Source organism: Rhipicephalus microplus, chromosome X (assembly GCF_043290135.1).
Source record: "Rhipicephalus microplus isolate Deutch F79 chromosome X, USDA_Rmic, whole genome shotgun sequence".
Lineage (NCBI taxonomy): Eukaryota > Metazoa > Arthropoda > Arachnida > Ixodida > Ixodidae > Rhipicephalus > Rhipicephalus microplus.
Window position 1 is genome coordinate 6,444,782 of NC_134710.1, and position 22,868 is coordinate 6,467,649.

A 22,868-nucleotide genomic window follows, 5' to 3' on the forward strand; every position below is an offset into this window, starting at 1 on the left:
GGATTTTAAAATGGTCACCTGTTGTGCTCAAAAATAATAAATCGACGTGATTCTGAAAACGATTACTACCTGTTTCAAAACGTGATAGCATTTGCTGCGTTAAAAACGTGCCTGTTGACGTTCTTTATGTTTGCCCATTTTCTCTTCTCGCTTCGTTCTCTGCAACGCGCGAAATATAGTCTACCGATCCGCAAAAAATTGGCCCCGAATCTGCATGTTAATCTGCAAATGTCTTTGAAAGACGATAGTCTTGCGTCTAAAGAGATTGAACAAAACGTTTATTTCATGTTCTGCGTGAGAAAATTGGTGGATGGCATTCTGGAGGTGCTGGGTTAGAGTGCCTCGAGCGTGCAGCGGAGGTGAACGAGCGCACCAAGTCACGTCACTCGTGAAACATGAGCACTCTCTGGCAGTTATCTTCGAAAACGAAACGCGGTCTGAGACGGGCGTGCGTATTCGTCTCAGAGGTGATAAGGTGTAGAACGCAAGGCGACGGGTAGGTGCCACCATCGTGTCGTCTTAGCGAAGCGTTGGAAACACTTGCCTTTTCGTGCAAACGTTGCATGGTCAGCGCCGGGCGATAAACGCTACGGTCTTTAGAATAACTTATGTATGCCTTTTCTAATAAAAGACGCACGTACATAATATTTACGGGTTGTTATGGTGCCTCTGATATGCGCAATAATTGCTTTTTCATTGACAATCGCACACGTATAAACGCTGAAGCTTGAGCAACATTGGTGGGCGCTGCGGATGGGGTCGGCCGTTTGGGATAGCCACTAATGCCGTTTAAAATGCCCGGTACTGTTAAGGGTGGACAAACAAACAAATGCACAGACAGACAGAGAAAAACTTTTGCGTTGAAGGTGCCCAAAAAAGACTATCGTCTTTAAAAACAAAATAATTACTGGAACAAGCGGTAACGCACACGTCACAGACTTGCGCGTGTAACCTTTGCGAGTGCATTGTGCATCAGACACTTTGAAGCATTGAAGGGATAGGCCTCGTACCGGAAGCACCGTTTCAGACGACACGCCGTTTTGCTATCGACATACTTTTCTACAGATGGCTATTCGCACGGTTCAAAGCTCTGTAGAGAGTGCCTAGTAGGAAGTATCATAAGAAGCTTCTCGACAAAGCCAAGATTTTATATCACCACAGGAATCAGTGCACCCTCCAACTGTCCCAACCGTTCAAAATTGAAAAAAAAGTGCTTCATGTGGATGCATTAGCGAAGATTCTGTATATCTTGCTCATTGTAAGCTGGAATTTTCAGATGCCACATTGTGACGTGTGCTTATCTTTGTCCAATGAGCTTTATTCATCACGTGTTCACTGCATGTACGCCGCGTTTCAACTACTAAACATAGAGTTGTGAGTGTGCGCGCATCCTGTCTTTCATTTGTTTTGTCCGTGTTCGATGTCACCGTTAATAGGCCTCTAAAATGAGTCTGAATGAACTAGCTCGACCAAATGCCTTAAATCAGTTATCTATGTGTATACAGTGCGGAAGGTTGAAAACGTCGGCAGGTTTCACTTTCGTCTTAACGCAGTATTTTGCGTGGCACTAATGCCAGGGTTTAGTAATGACTTATCCACGACCCCACTTCCGGGGTCTAGTAGGATGATAGGTTTATGTAGTACATGTCGAACGTATGAATCAACTTTTATGGGGCCCCTTATACGTAGGGCAGACCGGACTCCGTGAACATGAGAAGTCGTTAACCAGATGCTCGCCATGTAATAAATATTGGGACTCCAAAACGTTTTACGGAGTAACTTCACAGTCATACCGGAAAGGGCACTTTCCTCCTCCAAGGAACACTGTCTGCCACAGAGGCAAGAAGCGTGTTTTCTCCCCAGGGAGAAGAAGCGCCCCCCTTCCTCATTTTTTTCCGAGTTAGTGCAGAAATGTCCGCGCCATGTGCAAACAGCCCATCAGTGTCTACATAAACCCGTTTCCTTCTAGCTGGGGCCGTAGCATGGTGTGGTGTAGTGTTTAAAGCAAAAAAAAAAGCGTGGTGTGGTGTAGTGGTTAGTGTGCGCGCACGCTGGCTTGGTGGTCGCGAGTTCGAATCACGTGAGCGTCTTGTAAATGTCCTCAAATTTATTTCTGATTATGATGCGTGTATATTTATTGTACATACATATAATCAAATGTCCGCACAAATCTGAATGTGCTGGTCAAGTCAACGACTAAGGGATTTCTCTTTTGCACAAAAGGTAACTGTTGCTCCCTGGAGGAGTGACCGCAAAGGGGGAATAACAGTTTATTGATATGTAGTTACCCACAAAAAGTCGTTATTGTTCTAATAGAGAATTCCATATACCCCTCTTCCTCTTGCACTTCTTATAGTGTGCTTTGTCGAGTGTGAAAAAGCACGTGTGAATTCGAATAACTTGTGGTGTTCTCCAGACACTACATTGACGAGATTACACTACACACACACACACACACACACACACGCACGCACGCACACACGCACGCACACACACGCACACACACACACACACACACACACACACACACACACACACATATATATATATATATATATATATATATATATATATATATATATATATATATATATATATATATATATATAAAAATTTAAATGCGTGGCCAGTTATCTGCCGCGTATAATAGTTCTCAGTCTTTAAGCCACGTACCTCTTCAGTTGATAGACGGCGTTTGTGTTCTTATGCTCTCTTGCGTTTGCACCCCTTCTTTTATGCCTGTGCCAACTCGCTCAAACTTCTGCCGTTTTAATTAATCAAAACTGCATTAGCGGAGGTTGCTCACGTGATGATTGTGACCTTGATATACGATGTTTTAGGGTGCCTAAAGTTGTGCCGAAATTCGTTTTATGCACAGATACGCATTTCCTGGTCGGCAGAGGTGAAGTATCTGGAACGAATGGCGTCATCATCGCTGACGAAAAGGGCAGGTGAGGAGAAGCGCTTGTAATTCGAGTAGGCCTTTGAGAAACACCTTTTTCCAGCCTCGAAAAGCTGGGCCGCTACACCGGGCAAAACGTGACGCTGTCGCTGAATCAAGGGGCTAGCTGGGACCAGTACGAGTGGCTCTCAGTCTACTGTGTCAAGGCTTCTCAGGATTTTGCTCACATACGGATACCCGACAAACTCAGCGTGCCGCTTGCCCAAGGTGAGCGTTATCAACGTTGCCGTTGCTGTTGTTTATCTGATTTCTTCGTTATGTGGGAGAGTGTATATAGAGCAGACGCGAAGATGCCTCAACGAACGCATGCGTGAACACTGGCCGAAAAAAAGTGGTGGTCACTGGGATTTTCATTGTAGGACATGTGACTGCACCGCACAATTTGAGAATGTGACAGCCATGGAAAGAAGATAATTGAAACGTATATTATTAGGAAATTTGATGACAAATGCATAAGCGTGCCATCACTCTCACTTTCAGACAAGAAAATAGTCTTTCTATATAGCTATATTAAACTTTGTGGGTAACACAATGCGACGTTTTCTTCTCTTTATTTTGTGGACCTTTAAATGAAAGTGCACTCGTTTCTCTTGCATTATTTCTTAGGCGATGCTTAGTGATTTTCCATAAAATTTTATGTTTTTGACTTTTTCGGCATAGTGGTTCGTCGTTTTGCTCATGTGGTGCTGGCTCAGATTGTTTTGAAAATGTGAAAGAGGGGTGTCGACCCGGCTTCAGTCTCTCTTTTGCCAAGTAAGGAAAACACGCTGAACAGTCATTACCAGCATTCATGTATTCAGATGATGTATTATTAATAGCCGACAACAAGGAAGATATGCAGGGATTTATAGAAATCTGCAGTAACGAGGGAAATAGGTTAAATTCGAAGTTCAGCAGGGAAAAGTCAGCAATCGTTATTTTTAATAATATTGAAGGTAGTAAGCATAAAAAAGAAAAAATCACGCTAGAAATAGTGGATAAATACAAATATTTGGGCGTTTGGATAAACATCGGGGCTGAGTACCTAAGGGAGCACGAAAAGTACGTAATGACTAAGGGTAACATGACTGCAGCTGTAATGAGAAATAGGGCACAGTGGAAATACAATGGGTATGACCTTGTCTGAAAGATTTGAAAAGGTGTCATGGTCCCGGATGTAACGTTCGGCACTGCGGTCTTGTGCATTCAATCAGAGGTTCAAGCAATATTGGAAATTAAACAATGTGGAATAGGCAAACTTTCTCTGGATGAGCATACAGGAATGCCCCAAATCAGGAAGTACAGGATCACATGGGATGAACATTGTTTGAGTGCAGGGAAGCTTGCTGCAAGATAGAATTTGGGGAGCGATTGAGAATAATGGGAGAGGAGTGTTGGGCTTGGAAAGTTTTCAGCTACTTGTAAATGAAGAATCTTGATAATAAATGAATGAAGTTAACTCGGGAATCACAAAGCAAGTATTTATACAACAGCACAATAACACGCCAAAAGAAAACAGTGGTTATGAAGAAGGTGAGAAAAACAGAGATGGACATATGGAAGGTTGGAATGCTTACAAACTCATCACTCGAGACCCACCGAACTTCTAGCAGAAAATTGCAAAAGAAAAGATGTGCAATGATTATTGGGGTAGTTCTCTGCTGTTAGAGGCCAGAACGGGAGTATTGCGGACCAGGACGTACAGAGCCACAATTGAAGGCACAGGAATGTTCTGTAGTGCGCATGGAGAGGAGGAAGAAACGGCTGGACATTTGATAATGTTCTTTAAAGAGTTCTACTCTTAGTCCAAGATAACGGCGCGGAATTTCCCAGAGCATTGGGGTTTGAGTACAGTGAAGGCAAAATAGACTCTAAACAGGTAGAAATAACCAGGAGCAGGCTATCTGATAGGTGGACACTATCAAGGGGAGAGTGAAATTCAATCCTTCAATACATGGTGCGAGTGCTTAACTTTATGGCTAGGTGGCGTGAGTTTACACCCTATCTAAAAGGCACAGTCGGATGCATCCATCCATCTATCCATCCCTGAAATCTGGATATGACCGCTGCTTTTCCCGCATGTTGTGGCGTACAAAACGTACGCGTTGTGGCTGCACGTGGAGGCGGTGTTGGTGTAATGGTTGTAGGCGTCCATAACAATCCGTTGAACGAAGGTCTTTTCACAACCTGCCATGCCCTTCAAGAAAGTTCTGAGTGGGTCGGAAGTGCGTCTCGTTAGTCGGTGGATGACTTCGCGAACAACTTCGAGCTGCTCCTTGTTCGTGAGCTTGTAGTCGTCACCGGTCATGACATCTTGACGTGTGCATACAGCGGTGCAATGGCATTTTGCCGCTACTAAGTTATCATGGGCTCCCAGCAAGTGTTTGTTGTCTTTCCTGTCAAACAACCGCGCATACCGTGGGTCCACTTCAGTACGCATTTCAGTATCATGAGAACCATGGGCACACATCTGGATTCATATGTCACACAGACAGTGCATGTAGAACGTGCTGCCATATTCGGATCTCTTCAGACGCAAGGCATCCACATTTTTGGCGTACATATGCTTTTTTTTCTGTTTTCTCGCATGTATGTAACTATTTTCCGTACTTTGTTTAGTGTCAGTGTGTTTTCGTAGCAATGTATATTATATGTTTTTCTTACACCGTATTTTGTTATTTTTACACATTTTTGTCATCGTCCCAACTGCCTTGTATAACGTTCACTGGCCTCGTCAAGCTATCCATAAACAGCATTTAGTCTGTGAACTTCTCCAGAACCTGTCTTTTTTCTGGGAAATTAATGATTTGATGTGTTTAAAAAAAGCGTTGTTATTCGAAATGTCTACTTCCCGGCGGAAAGCTTTGAAGGAGCAGTGTAACCGCTGGGCGCTTGTAGTTTAGTGTGTCGTCAACGGAGTAGCAGCGGTAACGAATGACGGCTCTATCTCGGCGCTTTCGGTAGGAGTGGACATTTAAAGCGATGCAAAGTCTGCCAAGCACACGTCTTCTAAGTTATCGGAGCGGTTGTCGTACCTCCACATCATGATCACCCAAATCGCCACACGTCCTTTCACGCCGCATCGAGTCCGGCTGCTTCCATCTGCGCGAGTGTTTTGCGAACGCGTATGCGCTCTTCCAGGAGGCATGTGGCAGTATACAAGATGCGACTGCTTGACTCTGACATATACTGTCTGAGCAGTGTCCAATCAGTTTCCTGAGCACTCGTCCCAACAGCCTTCAGCATCTTAATTCAAAGTATACGAAGCGCCTGGACATAAGAAATGTTCAGATTGTGTGCCAATATATCCAAGACTGCTTTGCGTAGATTTGAGGCTCCAGACTCATTCGCGTATTCTACAACGTAAGTCGCACACGTGTACGCATCCAGGATCATCTGAAGGACCATGTTTGAATCCAGCACAGAGGTGACGCACGTGTTGAATGCGTTGATCCACTTTCACTGCGCTGTTCGTTGGATAAACGTCGGGTGTGTAATGTCAGTGCGGAGCACATAGACATAGGATGTGACTGCGTGGTGGTAAAGTAATTGTTTGATATTGTCGTATTCGGTGCTTTCTAGAGCAAAATGCATCTTCGAGAAGCGCTCTTTGAGTGTCACACGCCACTTGGCTTCGGGATTGTCTTCTGTGGGCAGAGGGGGAAGCAGCATCATAGAGTTTTCAATGGGTCGGAAAGGAGCGCCAAAATGGCAAAGAGCTTTTCTGCGTTTGTAGCATGTGTGCGTGTGTTGGTGCACTTGAGTACGAATGCGCGGCAACAAAGAAGTATCGGGACATGGGAGGTGCGTTGCGAGGCGGGTAGTCCGGGCATGTCAGGGGAGGTGGTTTCGTCAGGTGCGTTCTTCAACCAGAGCAAGATGTGAGCGTGCGGACTTGGCTGTTGCTGGGATTCAATTCGCTTTAAGTAGTCTACGACACGCTGAGATTTCAATGGTGATCGAGTGAGTGCAGCTACACAGAATGCTTAGGATCACGCACACGAGCCTGTGACAGTAAAGGGCACACACTTCGGGGTCACTGTTGACGAGTTGAGCATGGTAACTTGACGTCATTTTCGACACATGCACTTGTAAAGCAAGATGTCGATGACACAAGCGTTCTAGCAGAGTGAGTAATCTCAGCCAGTGCATCTCTGTGGCTTACAGGGTGAGAAACGCAGTTGGCTTGCCAAGTTGGCGTATCATAGTGGGCTTCTTTCTTTGGGATGCTGCCAGTAGTGGACAGAGTTGGGAACGCCCTTCATAAATTCCATGTCTTGGTCAATAGAATCTTGTATGAAGTGTTCGTCTTCAAGCATGTGGCGTGTGATTTTGTCAGTGTTGTTGTTCACACCAGGCCGCGAATGACTCTAAGTTTGAGCACTTTCATCGCCATGAACGAGATGTGGTTAGGCGAGACACCACGACGATCTTTGCGAAGTATCTCACTGGTGGCATACGTAAAGGGTGTGGGATGTGCTTCCTGTTGAACACGCCGGGTCTCCCCAAGGTATGTTCGAGAAAACGAGAGCTCTTCCGCTCTTTCGTTATACAGTATGCTGAGAGGCTGTTTGTGTTCACCAGGAGCTATGGTGAGGTAGCACTATTCCTCCCATACCGCAGGCTGTTCGAATACATTAAGCGCCACACAGGCATCGACAGGACTATGTACGTCGGGACACTGGGGCAAACTTTCAACGGAATCCTTAAGCAGTTGAAATGCATCGTCGTGACGAAGAAGCGTCAAGAGTGACACCAAAGTACTTGTACAATGTACCCCGATGCAACACATCGGAGTACAGGGTTTCAGCACCGATTTTTTCACAACACCAGATAGGTATGTAGCCTTATTTAGAAGCTTTCGCTTAATGTGAACATTGATGGCACTGTCTTCGTGAACGTATCGCGGCAACGACTTGATCATCGTATCCAGTTTGACGGGAACGTTAACAACGGGGCCCACGATGCCATACTGTCCTCCACCGTACATAAGGCGACGAATTTCAACAAATGTGCAATCAAATGCTCACTCAACAAGCTTAAATGAGGCAACCAGCGGGAGTGGCTGGGTAAACGAAACCGTTACTCCGAGAGAGGACTGGTATTGTATTCTTTTGCGGTGCACCGGCGCATGTTGAACACAACATGAAGGAATTCCCGTCTTCGTTCGGAAACTCGGTAGTCAGCAGAGGCACATAGCCTACGCGGATGGCTGAGAGGTTAGCTTTAAACCAAAGGCAATCACAAACATCACATGCATATTCAAATGGATGATTGAAGAACTGTTTTTAAAAATGTACAGTAGCCGCTGTCAAATGTTCTGCTTGTGGGCAAGAAGCCGGTACTTGATGGAAGCACCGCTGTCGCTTTGTGACAGTTTCGTGTTTTCGCACCGCTGAATCTTACCGTCGAGCTCGATGCGCAGCCGCTTCTTGCTCTCGAAATGCAGGATCTTGTCGACGTTGACGCCTCAGCCTTGTACTCTCGCACTGAGACATCCTCACGGTGGGTGCGACGTTCGTCCACTTGGTGCTGTAGAAACACCAGCCCACTGACATCTACTGTGGCTAGTAAGAGTGGGCAAACGCTGGTTCGCCGTGCGGGCAGGGGAGTATCGACGACCTTGACTACTTGAGCTCATTTTCCGCGACGGTGACGAGGGTGTGATGGCGCCGCCATGAAAGGTGATGTATCAGCGGAATGCACTGCAGTATCACTCCGTCCGTCGGCACCACATCTGATGTAGCAGTTTCCAAAGCGTTGTTCCTACTTTGTGAAGCTTCGTTCTGTTGAAAATGACAATTAAGACGTAAGGTTAAAGTTTTGTTGCACGCAACGCGTATATGATAAAACAGCGTGAAACTTAGCACCATTTCAGTCGTGAAAACCGAATATTGCACGACAGGGCATAAATAATGCGCCAGACATATTCTACAGCGTAACATTTGGCGGATTTATACGGTAAGCGCCGTGTGGTCAGTGTAGGTAAGATGCCGTGGTCTTGTGAGAGCATCGTTAGAGGAATGTTCTACAACAGTGTGACACACGTTTGCATGCTTGGAGATACATTAAAGAGAAGCAGCTGAATACACACGAAAGGAGCGGCTGTGCAAGCACCTGTACGTAGAAGTGGGCGTGAGTGTATTCATACAGCTTGGTTCGTTGTGGCCTGAAATTTTAAATGCACGCGAAAGCGTTCGCCGACGTATGAGGGTGAAGCAAAATGCGCATGGTTGGTAAGTCAAGCAGCCATGGGCATAAAGGCAATTGTGGTATTGGTTTGTTTCTGTCCGCAAACACATGATATGGTGAAAACACAGTAATGGTAATTACGTGGCACGCATGAGCTGTTTGCGGTACTACAAGTTTCAGATCCATTTCCTGCGTATCAGGTTGAATTAACTTATGCAAAATGGTACAAAACGTGCGTAGCCACTGGATACCTAGCTGTGTCTCAAAAATCTCTCTCGGTGGCTATGTGTACTCGTGCACATGGTGTCAAGTGCAGCTCACGACTGTGGCAGGCATGATTGCACAAAATCAGTTTCACGGAAAAGGTGAAGCAATGATTGTAATAGAGACAAACTGCAATGTTATACGAAGTAAGGCTGGCAGTCGGCTCATTCAGATTCTATCTCATGTCACTATACAAAATGCTGGTGTAAGAGACTGATATGCGGGGTTTAACGTCCCAAAACGACCATATGATTATGAAAGACGCCGTAGCGGAGGGCTCCGGAAATTTCCACTACATGGGGTTCTTTAACGTGCACCCAAATCTCAGCACACGGGCCTATAACATTTCGCCTCCATCGGAAATGCAGCCGCTGCAGCCGGGATTTGATCCCGCGACTTGCGGGTCAGCAGCCGAGCACCTTAGCCACTAGACCATAGCGGCGGGGCTGCTGGTGTAAGAGAACACGCCGCTGCAAGTAGACTTTTGGCACCGTTTTTTTGTATGTGTTGAAATCACAGCTCGTAGAAGCTCCTGCCTGCTCAGCGCGCACTTGTGCCTGCTGTGGGACCACAAGTCCATGCTTATTGTTGCCGCGATACCATAAGTGCCCCTCCCCTGTTCGTTCATGAGATAAGCGCGTGCGGAGACGACCACGGGTGGAAAGGCGATGTTTGCTCCGCAGAAAAAGAAGGCTAGGGCATCCTTCCACACACACACACACACACACACACACACACACACACACACACACACACACACACACACACACACACACACACACACACACACACACATATATATATATATATATATATATCTCTGTGTGTGTGTGTGTGTGTGTGTGTAACCAGTTGAGACTGTCCATATAAGTGCTCAATTGCTATCGCAAAAAAGTCGTAGGCGAATAGATAGATAGATAGATAGATAGATAGATAGATAGATAGATAGATAGATAGATAGATAGATGGACAGATAGATAGATAAATACGGTCAAAGTCACCGAAGTTCATTAAGAAAGGCTTCGGATATGATAGGGCAGCGTGCGAAATTATAAAAGTCGAAGAAATTTTGAAGCGTGCATCAGTGTAGCTCCACTTCATCTTTCGAGCAAAGAAAGTAAATTTCCATTGGCAAACATGTGATATTGGCGATGAGTGGCTGTTTTCTTTGACTCTGCCTCATGTGCTCCGTGTGTGTGTGTGTGTGTGCGTGTGTGTGCGTGCGTGCTGCGTGTGTGCGAGCGTGCGAGCGTGCGTGCGTGCGTGTGTGTGTGTGTGCGTGCGTGCGTGTGTGTGTGTGTGTGCGCGTGTGTGTATGTGTGTGCGTGTGTGTGCGTGCGTGCGTGTGTGTGTGTGCGTGTGTGTGCGTGTGTGTGTGTCTGTGCGTGTGTGCGTGTGTGTGTGCGTGTGTGTGTGCGTGTGTGTGTGCGTGTGTGTGTGTGCGTGTGTGTGCGTGTGTGTGCGTGTGTGTGTGTGTGTGCGTGCGTGTGTGCGTGCGTGCGTGCGTGCGTGTGTGTGTGTGTGTGTGTGTGTGTGTGTGTTTGTGTGTGTGTGTGTGTGTGTGTTTTAGCAGCGAAGCTCCCTAGGCTCGCAAGTCACCGCCGCAATCGAACTTCCTGGTGGCCGGGAAGCGCCCCGAGCGAAACGATAAATGGTAGCTCCCGCCGCAGCCGGAGAGCAAGGGCGGTGGCAGACGGCAATAGCCGTGCGCTGTGCGAACTGCTGCACACTCATTTGCTCAGTATTTCCCGCCACCGAGCGCCGCAGACACTCCCCCACCCAACCGCCTTCACGAAAGGCAGCAGCGAGATCAAGCGCACAGTCGTTTGCGTCCCATTTCTGAGGAGCTTCGCTCTTTGGTTGTCTTCGTACACGGAACTACTGGTTTTAGATGTGAAGCAGCTATTTGACTCGCCTGTGTAGCGCTGTCCCTCCGCCCGCACAGCGCTCCCCTTGCCGCAAGTGTTGGGTGGTGCCAAGTAGTTCACGCCTTTCATCGCAGTGCGTGCGCGTTGGCATCGCTCTATTTCTATCTTGTCACCCATAGAGTTTCATACAATAATACCTGGAGAGAAATCTGGCACTAGTGTCTATGTAGGCTCCTTCAGCGGCGCTTGTACCCCCATGGAAATTATGGAAAGTTCAGGCTTCGGATCTGTTTCGGATAGATCACGTTTTTGAGATTATTCATGATGCTTCTTTATACAGTAAAAAAGAAAGTAATGCGAAGTTATATTTAAATAAAACTTGCTTCATTCTTTTGTAGGTCATTATTTTTGCACGAACTGTGACCATGAGGTAAGAGCGAAACTCGGACAAAGTTAACCACAAAGGTGTGCATCGCTCTGCCATTCCGTTTCAGATTTGACACCAAGATAAATGGAGATATTTTTAGAGCAATTAACAACAAACAAGCTTGTTTTTGCTCAAAGGTGCACATTATCTATTTATGCAAATAGCAGTGCAGGATCAAGTGAGAGACACCGTTTCGTCTGCAGTGGTGCCAGGTGCTACTCTCTCATACGTCCCTCTGGTTTTCTCGTGAAGTCGAGTCAGAGGAGCGTGACGGTGCGTCTGCTTCGCTTCGTCGTCGTTTCGCAGTTGATTTAAACTAGTTTCGGCAAGGCGCACTAATAAAAAAAACGTGCACTCGATGCAATATCTTGCACTAGCATGGGACGCTACAACTATGCGCAGCGGTGAGTGGACGACGCTTCGCTTAAACTGTGAAATATGACCTATACAGCTCCAGCGTCACAGTAAGTTGAAAAACCTGGCTGTATTCAGCTTCTTCTGACAACAAAGACGCTGCTTCAGTGCGTTGCACCCTCCCTACTACCCACTCTGTGCGAAGAACGAAACTGAAACTAAATCCGTAGAGAGTTCGATAGCTAAAGCGATCCAGTCAGAAGTCTGTAGTTCCCATAATTCCCATGAGGGTACATGATCACAGCGCCAGATTCCTCTCTAGAATTTATTGTATGAAACTCTATGCTGTCGCCGCTCGCCGCGTGTGACATCCGCAAATCTGTCCCTCCCTTCCCTATCTCTCGCCTCGCAAGGCTATCGGCTAGTAAAAAACCAACTGCTCGCTCTGCACAACCGATCACTTGTCAACCCGTACATACAGGCACTGGATCGCGCGTTCGGAATTCAGTCAAGTGTGTCTTGACTCACCTTTCGCTTGATGAGCGCCAGTGTCAGTGTTTTCACCCGTGTAAAGCGTTAGCGCCCGCTGCTTTGTATCTACACATGGTATTCTTTAGCGGGAGATGGTCCAATTTTTTGCTGTTCCTGTAAAAAAGTGCCTATATTGTGCAGCTGTGGCAGGAAAATAAAAAGCAGGTGCAAGTTCAGAGCTGTATGTGTCCCTTCTCTTTTCGTCCTGGTTGTATGCGCTGTGAAACATTGAATTCCTTTTGTTTTGTCATCTTTGTAATCTTTCTTTCTTTTTTGGTTTGCCGTTTTTTTTTTTTGCCTGAGTGTCATGGTCTTTGGTTTTCCAGCTCTGACTTTGCCTATACCTTCTAGTATGTTCATATATAGATAACAATATGATTCTCTAAAAATAGTCGTGACCCAAAAGTATGAACACGTTCCTACAAGTCTTATTGTGAGCCTGCACCTAAATTCGTACATAGCTCGACTTGTTTTAAATATTCCTTCAGTGCGAAAACCAGTCATCACTTCGTCTTTAGAAAACGTTCTACAGCTTGTGGAAGGAAAAACTGTGAGCACGCGTAGTCCCAACTTGTCGAGACGTGGTGAGAACGCTTAGCTGTGCGGACGTGCCTTTGCGTCGCTTCGCCCTGTTGCACTTCTGTGACTTCTGATATGCCCAATTTCATCCGGATTTTTGTTTCATCGAGTGCATCTCGACCCCCTGATCACGAGGAACTGCGAATTTTTGTCTCTGACAAGATTCTAATTTGTTATTTTCTGAGCTTTGAATCAATAAACGTAACTTGCTTGCTTTATGCTTGCGCAGTATACTTTACCTTTCGGTTGTATTGGTACTGTTATGCGTTTACTTCTAAACTGAGACGACGACGAAGTGTATTTCTGCCGAACGCTGCGTATTTCGTTTGGTGTTTTTTGTGTGAATTTACGATTTAGCCAAGGATCATCGCTCTCCTGTGGGCAGCGATGGATCCAGACCCCACCGTACGCAATCCGGACTTGGCGTCACCTTCGACGTCCACCTTGAGGAAGCCCAACAGCCGGGAGGATGACAGCACCAGTGAAAGCACTGAACTGTACACGGCGAGTAGTGAAGACAGCGACGACGATTTCATCCCTGCAGTTAAGCGTAAAGCTAAAAGGAGAATGGTTGGCGCGTCTTCGCCAGCTAGCGTCTCTACCGTGAAGGCGGCGTGTAGTTCTGAACGCCATACCATACTTTTTGTTCCTGTCGAATCTTCAATCAACCTGAAAAACATGAACAGGCAAGGGATATCAGCGCGTCTCGAAGATATCGTGCCTAATGAGATAAAGGATATTAGACTCAACCCACGGAAGAATATCTTGGCCATAGACGTTGAGCAACCGGCTGCGCTACATACCCTGCGAACTGTCACGGAGCTTGGAGGCATCTATCTCAGAACTTACATTCCGCAGGATAGTGACACGACGACGGGCGTCATTTATGACGTTGATGTTTCCATATCGAACGCAGACATTCCTGTTCTGATAAAGCCAGCTACTGGGGCAACGGACATATTGCAAGTATGCCGGCTTGACAAATCCCGTTGCATCAAGGTGACCTTCAGAGGTGATTGCATCCCATCACATGTAAAGGTTGGTAATTTTCGTCACGTTGTCCGACCATACATCCCAAGACCACTACACTGCCACAACTGTCTAAAACTGGGTCATGTTAGTGCTGTGTGCAACAACAAGCAAGCATGCCCACGTTGTGCCGGACCCCACAAAGTAGAGGCTTGCCAAGCAACTCTCCTGAAATGCAGCAACTGCAACGGGAACCATGAGACCTCGTCCAAAGACTGCCCAGTACTGAAGAAAGAGAGGAGCATTCTGAGACAAATGGTTAAAGATGGATCCTCACGAAAAGAAGCGGTAACAGTTGTTCAACGACGGCGTTCCCGTCGACGGCGGTGCTTGAAGAAAAGAAAAAGCAGTCCTGTGCTGAAGGTGCCATCACTTACGCCGCCACGACCACAAAGACTTCCCCCGCCCCCGCCACCAGGTGAGGTACGTCCAGAGGTGCCGGAAAACACTGTGGCGCTACAGAGAACATCGGGCTCTGACTGGCCCACTTTACCGCGGGTACACGTGTCTACGGAACCACAATATCGACAGTCAACAACGAATATGCCCCCAGCAGGCAGTCTGTCCGCCCAAGAGCTACAAGTTTTTTCTGTATTGAGGTCGTTCATGAGTGTTATTCGCACTCTATTGGATAGTCTACAGATCCCTACCACTAAATGCGCGCTGAAAATCTTGGACACTCTAGAACCAGTTCTTGCCGGATTTCAGTAACAAGATGGTGCACCATAGACCACATCAGCCTTTCCGAGAAAAAGTCAAGCGTGCTTCCATAATTCAGTGGAACGCAAGAGGTCTACAGTCAAGAATGCCTGAGTTCAGACAATTCATTTTCGAAAATAGGTTTCCCATCATCATCATATGTGAACCGCATTTTTCAAAAATACTTCGACTGTCGGGCTATGAATCGTTCGTTTCTTCATCGTGCAATGAGCGAAGTCAAGTTGCTGTGTACATCCGTAAAGAACTCACTTACGTTCACCAAAGCCCCGCCGCAGTGGTCTAGTGGCTAAGGTACTCGGCTGCTGACCCGCAGGGCGCGGGTTCGGATCCCGGCTGCGGCGGCTGCATTTCCGATGAAGGCGGAAATGTTGTAGGCCCGTGTGCTCAGATTTGGGTGCACGTTAAAGAACCCCAGGTGGTCTAAATTTCCGGAGCCCTCCACTACGGCGTCTCTCATAATCATATGGTGGTTTTGGGACGTTAAACCCCACATATCAATCAATGAATTACGTTCACCAAAGAGTAGAGTCTCGCAATGGAAATCACTACGTGTGTCTATATGTTAAAAAGAAGAAGTTGTCGTTTACGCTGATAGGCGCATATATAGCGCCGTCACGTCGACTAGATCAACAGATAATAAATGGTATATTTGCAACGACTCCAGCACCTTGGATATTAATGGGTGACTTCAACGCCCATCATACATTGTGGGGAAGCATCAGGACAAATCGAAAAGGCACGAACCTAGTTGATCTCGCACCAGAGCACGGGCTTCAGCTGCTGAACGACGGCAGCCCTACTTATCTCCGAGGAGTAACTTACAGCTGTTGCCTGGACTTGACATTAGTGTCGCATAGCATTGTCACGAAAGTCCAATGGTTCACAGATATTGAAACACATGGCAGCGACCATATCCCCACGTACGTGACAGTCAGAGGTCTGGACGATTCTCCTTCCCCTGGACATTCAAGACTTATGACTGGGAAGAGTTACAGATATCAGTGGAGAGCAAGTGCATACACGAACCGCCGGAATCCACTGAAGAAGTGATTAGTTGTGCAATGAAGACTTCCACGAAGATATGTTTGAAAGAATCGAGACGCACGGCACTCGACCAAGAGTTGGAACAACTTCGAGCGGTCCGCCGACGTGCCGAAAGACGATACAGACGCACGAAATCCATCTCTGACCTCAGAGAATCCAGACGAATTCAGAAAAAAATCCAGCGTCGAATGCACAAACTTCATGAACAACGGTGGAAGAATTTTTGTGACTCGCTAGACCCTCGAAAGCCATTGTCTCCCGTATGGAGGTCTCTTCGAGGTATTCACTCGCATCCGCAACAGCGTCATCCCTTCGCCGCTTTGGCGCTACATCAACGTCGCTCACAGCTTGATGTTTCTGGGGAATTTTGTGCAAAGATCACCGGCGACATCTCTATACCGATCGATCTATTGCCACAGGATGTTCCAGTCGCACGAGATCAGCAAATTGAGGTAGCATTCACCATGGAAGAACTTCATGCGGCATTGAACACATGCAGACGCTCATCGTCCCCAGGTCCCGATGGAGTGACCTATACTGCCCTACGTCACCTAGGCCCGAAGGCACAGCGCTGTCTCCTGGACATTTTCAATAAGTTTTGGCATGATGGAATGGTGCCTTATGAGTGGAAGTGTAGTCACCTGGTGCCTTTGCGGAAAACCGGAAAGTCTCCATTCGATTTGGCATCATACCGGCCTATAGCACTAGCAAGCTGCGTTGGCAAGGTCATGGAGAGGATGCTGCTTACAAGCATGGAATGGTACCTGCAACATTATAACATCTATCCTGATGCTATGGCTGGTTTTCGGAAAGGTCGGTCCTCAGTTGATAGCTTTATTGACTTAGTGACCTCTGTTAAGCATCAGAAAGCTCAGAAGCGGCTGTCGGTAGCTCTGTTCTTAGACGTGAAGGGTGCCTATGACAACGCAACCAACGAGGCTGTTCTCAATGCTTTTGAAGCAGCTGAACTTGGAGGTCGTGTCTTTTGATGGGTAAGAAGCTACCTCACAAAGAGATCCATGTGCGTTTTAACTGAAGATGGGTCTACGAATAAGTATTTCACAAGTCGTGGGGTGCCACAAGGCGGTGTTTTGAGTCCAACTCTTTTCAACCTGGTTCTCGTGGGGCTCACCGAAATGCTGCCACAGACGGCTTATATATCTCTCTACGCTGACGATATCTGCATTTGAGCGTCCGGCGTGACACGGCCTCAAGTGCGCGCAAGAATACAGAAAGTGGCAACAATGACATCGACGTACTTTCGCCAGCAAGGTTTGACTATCGCCACAGAAAATGCGCAGCGATGGCGTTTACACGCAAACCGATGTCTTTCTACTCATTGTGCATCGATGGCAGATCAATCCCATATAAGAGCACTTATAGATTCTTAGGTGTCATCGTAGATCGTGACCTAACCTGGAGCCCGCATGTCACATACCTGAAGAAAAAGCTCATTGGCATTGAGAATGTATTCAAGTTCGTCGCCGGAAAATCATGGGGCCCATCCGTGCACTCCATGTTGCAGCTTTACACAGCCCTCTTTCTCGGAACTCTCCCGTACAGCCTTCCTGTCCTGTCCAACACGTGCAAGACTAACATCCGTGCACTGCAAAGCGTACAAGCCCAAGCACTTCGGACATGCCTTGGCCTTCCAAGATGCTCATCGACAGTGTCAACTATTGTTATTGTACAAGAACAAGCGGTCACAACGCACATCATTGTCGAGACGCTGAGAGCGCACATTCGGCATTTATCACGGCTACCGTCACATCATTTAGCGTGTTTGACAGCTCGGAGGCCCCATTTTTCGTACTGCAGTATCATGACAAAACATCAAAACATACTACCGCCTGGCATCAAACTTGCGGTGCATCCAGCTACTGCGCCATGGAGTCTTCGTCAACCTGACGTGCGCTTATCACTTCCTGGAATCTTCAAAAAGGCACGCATGTCAACGCTGGCCCTGAAGCAATTGACTGCTTCTGTTGGACGAAAGGTACTTCGACCGCATACATGTTTACACCGATGGCTCCACTAATTCCAACAGCTCCACAGGAGCAGTGGTTGTTCCATCTGAAAATGTGTTGCTTCAGTACAAGTTTTCACACACCACGACGTCGACAGCAGCAGAACTCGCAGCACTTCAAGCTGCAGTAAAGTACATTCTTCGCCAGCAACCTAACTAATGGGCCCTCATGTACATATAGATTATGCAAAGTTAGCTGCTCACTTTCCCAGGCCATCTTTTGTGACTCCAGGTCAGCCTTACAGTCACTACGGTTTGTTATGCAGCACGGGTTACACGAACAATCAATATATCAGATAAGGCACGACTACAACGAAGCGCTCAAGGAAGGTCACGATATTGTATTTCAATGCCTGCCGAGTCATTGCGGAATCGTCGGCAATGACCGCGCGGATGAAGCTGCTCGATCGGCTCATGACCAAGACCAGCGCACGCCCATACCACTCTTGAGAACGGACGCTGCAAGGCTACTACAATCACTTGCTCGCCATATATCTCTCCTACAATGGAATACGCAGGGTTTCTCTAACACGCACCTGTATTCGATCGACCCAAACTTGCAACTTCGTTTGCCATCCGGGCTCCCACGATGCGCTGAAACTTTACTGTGTCGCATGAGGTTGGGCGTGGCATTTACGAATTCGTACTCTCGTCTCCTTGGAATGGCGAGCACTTCGGCATGCGACATCTGCGCCTGCGAGGAAACCCTTGAGCACATTCTATGTCATTGCCCAGCATACCAGACCGAACGACGTATTATGGAAGCCAAGCTCTGTCAGCTGGATTCACGGCCGCTTACAGAAGAGAAGATCCTGGGACCTTGGCCGACGGCTTCCCATACGCGCAAAGCCACGAAAGCCCTCTTGTACTTTTTAAGGACCACCAGACTTCACGAGCGCTTGTGAAATAACTGTGCGAGACCGTGCTGTGTAGTCTCGAACTGACAATTCATGCTTCTCTTTCTTACTCCTCTTCTTTTCTATCTATTTCCGTTCTATTATTTTCCCTTTCCCCCACCCCAAGTGTAGAGTATCCAACCGAGCCAAGCTTGGTTAACCTCCCTGCCTTTCCTCTCTATTTATATATATATATATATATATATATATATATATATATATATATATATATATATATATATATATATATATATATATATATATATATATCTTACTTCTAAACTTGTTTTTAGCTGTGCTAGCCTGAACGTACCATGAAAAGTGAATCGCTTCGCGAGGCGTCATGAGCGAATGACACTCATTCTTTTACAGAGGCGAAGCCCAACTTTGGCAAACTGCTGGGAAACCTGAACACAGGTGTCCACGGCGTCGGGGGAAAGCTTTACGTGGCCTCGGTGGATACTCTTGTACTGCAGGACTTCACTTACGATGGAACGGGCCCAGGTGAGCACTGTCAACTTGGTTGAGGCGTTTCCAGCCTGCCGCTTTGCCTGCTATGTCGAAATTTGAGGACGTGTTCCTCAACCAGTGCCTCACGCAACCAGTGCCTCATGCTTGATTGCAGCTGTTTTGTCTATCCGCCTTTTGTTGTCGTCACGCGAAACACCGGGGCGTGTTTTCACCTAAATAAGTACCACGCAATGTTGTTGTTAACTTGTAGGTCAGAGTCTCTTTTAGCGCTGACGAAAGGAGGACGAGACAGTGTCCTCCTTCCTCCCACACATGTGAAGAACAAACGGTGCACGAACATTCCAATTCGTATCTACTCACCAAATGGCTGGAGAGAAGCTTGTACTAACTGCAGAACTCCTTGCGCTTCCTATCTTTCTCACGTCTCAATCATAACAGCTCTGCTCGAAAACTTTCACAGCGCGTATGTGCCGCGAAACGTGGGCCAATTCTGCAACACGGGCTCACTAAAAATGCACTAGGGAACACACGGACGTTGGATTTTGCCGGGCCGCACTTTTCACCTCCATTTGTTAACCGTCGGTGCATATTCGCGGCGAGATCGGCCGATATGTGGCGGCACCATCCCCGCGGTAGACGCGGCTCGTACACACACACACACACACACACACACACGTATATATATATATATATATATATATATATATATATATATATATATATATATATATATATATATATATATATATATATATATATACACGCAGCGCCGCTGTTCGCTTTGCTGTCGGCAAATAAAATGCGTTTAGTGGTCATATCTTCGATCCCCTCTGGCGAGTCGATGCACAAAGCCCATGTAACGTTAATATTACGAGTAAGGCGCGTTCTGCCTATGAAAGGGATGCTCACCCTAGTTGACTGTCTGCACACTATCGCTCTAAATTGCGCCTTTGATGTGTTGTTTGCGCACGTATAGCTTTTGTTACACCCACTACGCACTGCTGTATTGCGACGACAGGATGTAGTTTTTGCTCATCTGGATACAAAAAAAGAGAAAAAAGATCGTATAGTGTTCACTGCAATCCGAACCACGTGGTTCTTAAGGTATTTATGGTTGGGAACGTAATCGGTCCCAATACACGACGAGGCTGATTGCAGGTTTGAGAACAGCACTTTATGGAAACATGGTTACACGAACACACACATGTAGAAAACAAACCAAGCAAGCACAACAAACACAAAGAGCTAATTAGAAAAGTTTGCCAGAGCGAAGAATCCTTGCTATAGTCTATCTCGGTGGATAAAAGGATAAAAATTCACTCTTAAAACAGTCGGACACGCCGGGCAGGGTTGCCAGATCCTCGAAGAGAAAAAGAGCCACAAATTTAACCAAAGCAGCCAGAACAGTAGCCAACCGGCAGCCGTTAATACATATCGGAGCCAGAAAATTATTCAAACATATATTTAGTTTAACTTGAATTATCAACACATTCTTAGGCTTAAAGATACAATAATATACACCGAATAAATTTACACTAGTGCACTAGTGAATTGCGTAAATAAAATCACTTCGTGATTTTATTTACGTTTCGGCCGTGGGTTCGGCCTTCATCAGAATACAGTTTATGGCACGAGTGCTGTTTATATACTTGTGCATATCAATAAGATACAAATATGAAAACCGGCATGAAAGGCGATATATGGGCATATATATATATATATATATATATATATATATATATATATATATATATATATATATATATATATATATATATATATATATATATATATATATATATATATATATATATGCAAGTCACACAATATGAAGGGCACCTAATCTACGAGTAAAAAGATATTGCTTCCATGCGCGAGCACGTGGCGAGCACGTTGTTTACAAATAAAAGATAAAACGCATAAAAGATAGAGCACATAACATGAACAGTAGTGCGACTTGCTGAGCAAGGTTCAAAAAAGATAGACAGGGTGATATAGGTTACGCAGATAGGCAACTAAGTTTTCCTACGTTTTCATTCAGAGCAGATGCGACGGCGTTGAACTGATAGATGAGGAATGATTCACGGGCTTCTCTATCATAATTTGTGCGGAAACCAGATTCTAGTAATGCGACCTTTAGATTTTCAAAAGAGTGGCCAGGGAGGTGCACGTGTCTTGAAATGGGCAAGTGGGGCAAGGTGTTAGCATGAGATTTATGGTTGTTAAAACGCAGTCTAAAAGGCCATTCTGTTTGACCAATGTTCTGTATTTCACATAGCGCACATTCTATCATGTATATCACGTTCTTGGAATCGCAGTGAAGATTGCCTTTGATTTTTAAGGAAAAGTTGGAACCAGTGCTGGTGACCTGTTGGCATGTGCGCATGTAAGGGCATACTTTTCATCGCGGTTTTTGGCAAGGATGGCACCCGATCGTGTCAGGACTGTCTGCTTTCGACGATGATGACGATGACAGCATGTCTCGAATAGTTTTAGCTTTGCGATACACTGCTTTAGGTGGTTCGGTGAAATTCTTTCTGAAGCGTTCACTTTGCATTAGAATATTGTGGTGCTTTCTCAGCACATTCGAAACACGCGGAACTGACGCAGAATGGGTAAGGACTAAGTTTGTCTGCGGTGAGGGAGTTGAGTTTTTAGCAGCGCACAACAGCGTTCTACGATTATGCATGTCGGCACGTTTTATTATTAATAATATATATATATATATATATATATATATATATATATATATATATATATATATATATATATATATATATATATATATATAGTAATAAATATGAATAACGAACGCTCTGCTGCTAATGAAGAAGACGATGATGACCGGTGGCTGTAGTAGTAGCTCGCGCACGCCGCTCGCCATTAGCCAGACTTGCCTGATAAAGCACATTTTGCCAAGCTGCGTCTGAGCCTTTCTCGACGTACAACACCTCTATTTTAAGTGGTGGAGGAGCCGGGGTTCCCATCAACCTGGAACTTCGCAATCGGACGCAACCCTCAACGTTCACCATGACTGCGCCTGGCCCTTCTCAAGCTGCCTTACCAACGACAGTCTACTGTACTGGCGTGCCTCGGCAACGCCACCCACCAATTTTTCGCGGCAATGACGAACAAGAAGTCGAGGACTGGCTCGTCGTGGACGAAATTGTAAGCGCTTCCAACAAGTGGAACGCCTGCGACCAGCTCACAAACGTGCGCTTTTACCTCGCTGATGTGGCCAGCCTCTGGTTCAAGAACCATGAAGGCGAAATCACCAACTGGTCCACCTTCAAGACCACCATCGCCGCGGTCTTCGGTCGTCCCGCAGTGCGCCGGCTTCGCGCGGGACAGCGTCTCCATAGCCGAGTCCAGCGCAGGGACGAGACCTTTACAAGTTACATTGAAGATGTCTTGTCTCTTTGTAAGCGCGTCGATGAATCTCTAACCGAACGCGACAAAATCAAGCACATCATCAAAGGAGTTGATGACGATACCTTCCAGATGCTCGTCGCTAGGAATCCACAGA

The 22,868-nt window shown here is 46.4% G+C and overlaps 1 protein-coding gene across 1 annotated transcript in view; it reads left to right on the top strand.

Annotated features, from left to right (window-relative positions):
- Nucleotides 1–22,868, top strand: part of LOC142777396 (protein Skeletor, isoforms B/C-like) — a 253,917-nt gene that overhangs the window by 113,225 nt on the left and 117,824 nt on the right. Inside the window, exons 6-8 of the mRNA XM_075881745.1 lie at nucleotides 2,879–2,951; nucleotides 3,006–3,169; nucleotides 19,244–19,375. Coding sequence (XP_075737860.1) covers nucleotides 2,879–2,951; nucleotides 3,006–3,169; nucleotides 19,244–19,375 — 369 coding nt within the window. The remainder of the gene's footprint in view (nucleotides 1–2,878; nucleotides 2,952–3,005; nucleotides 3,170–19,243; nucleotides 19,376–22,868) is intronic.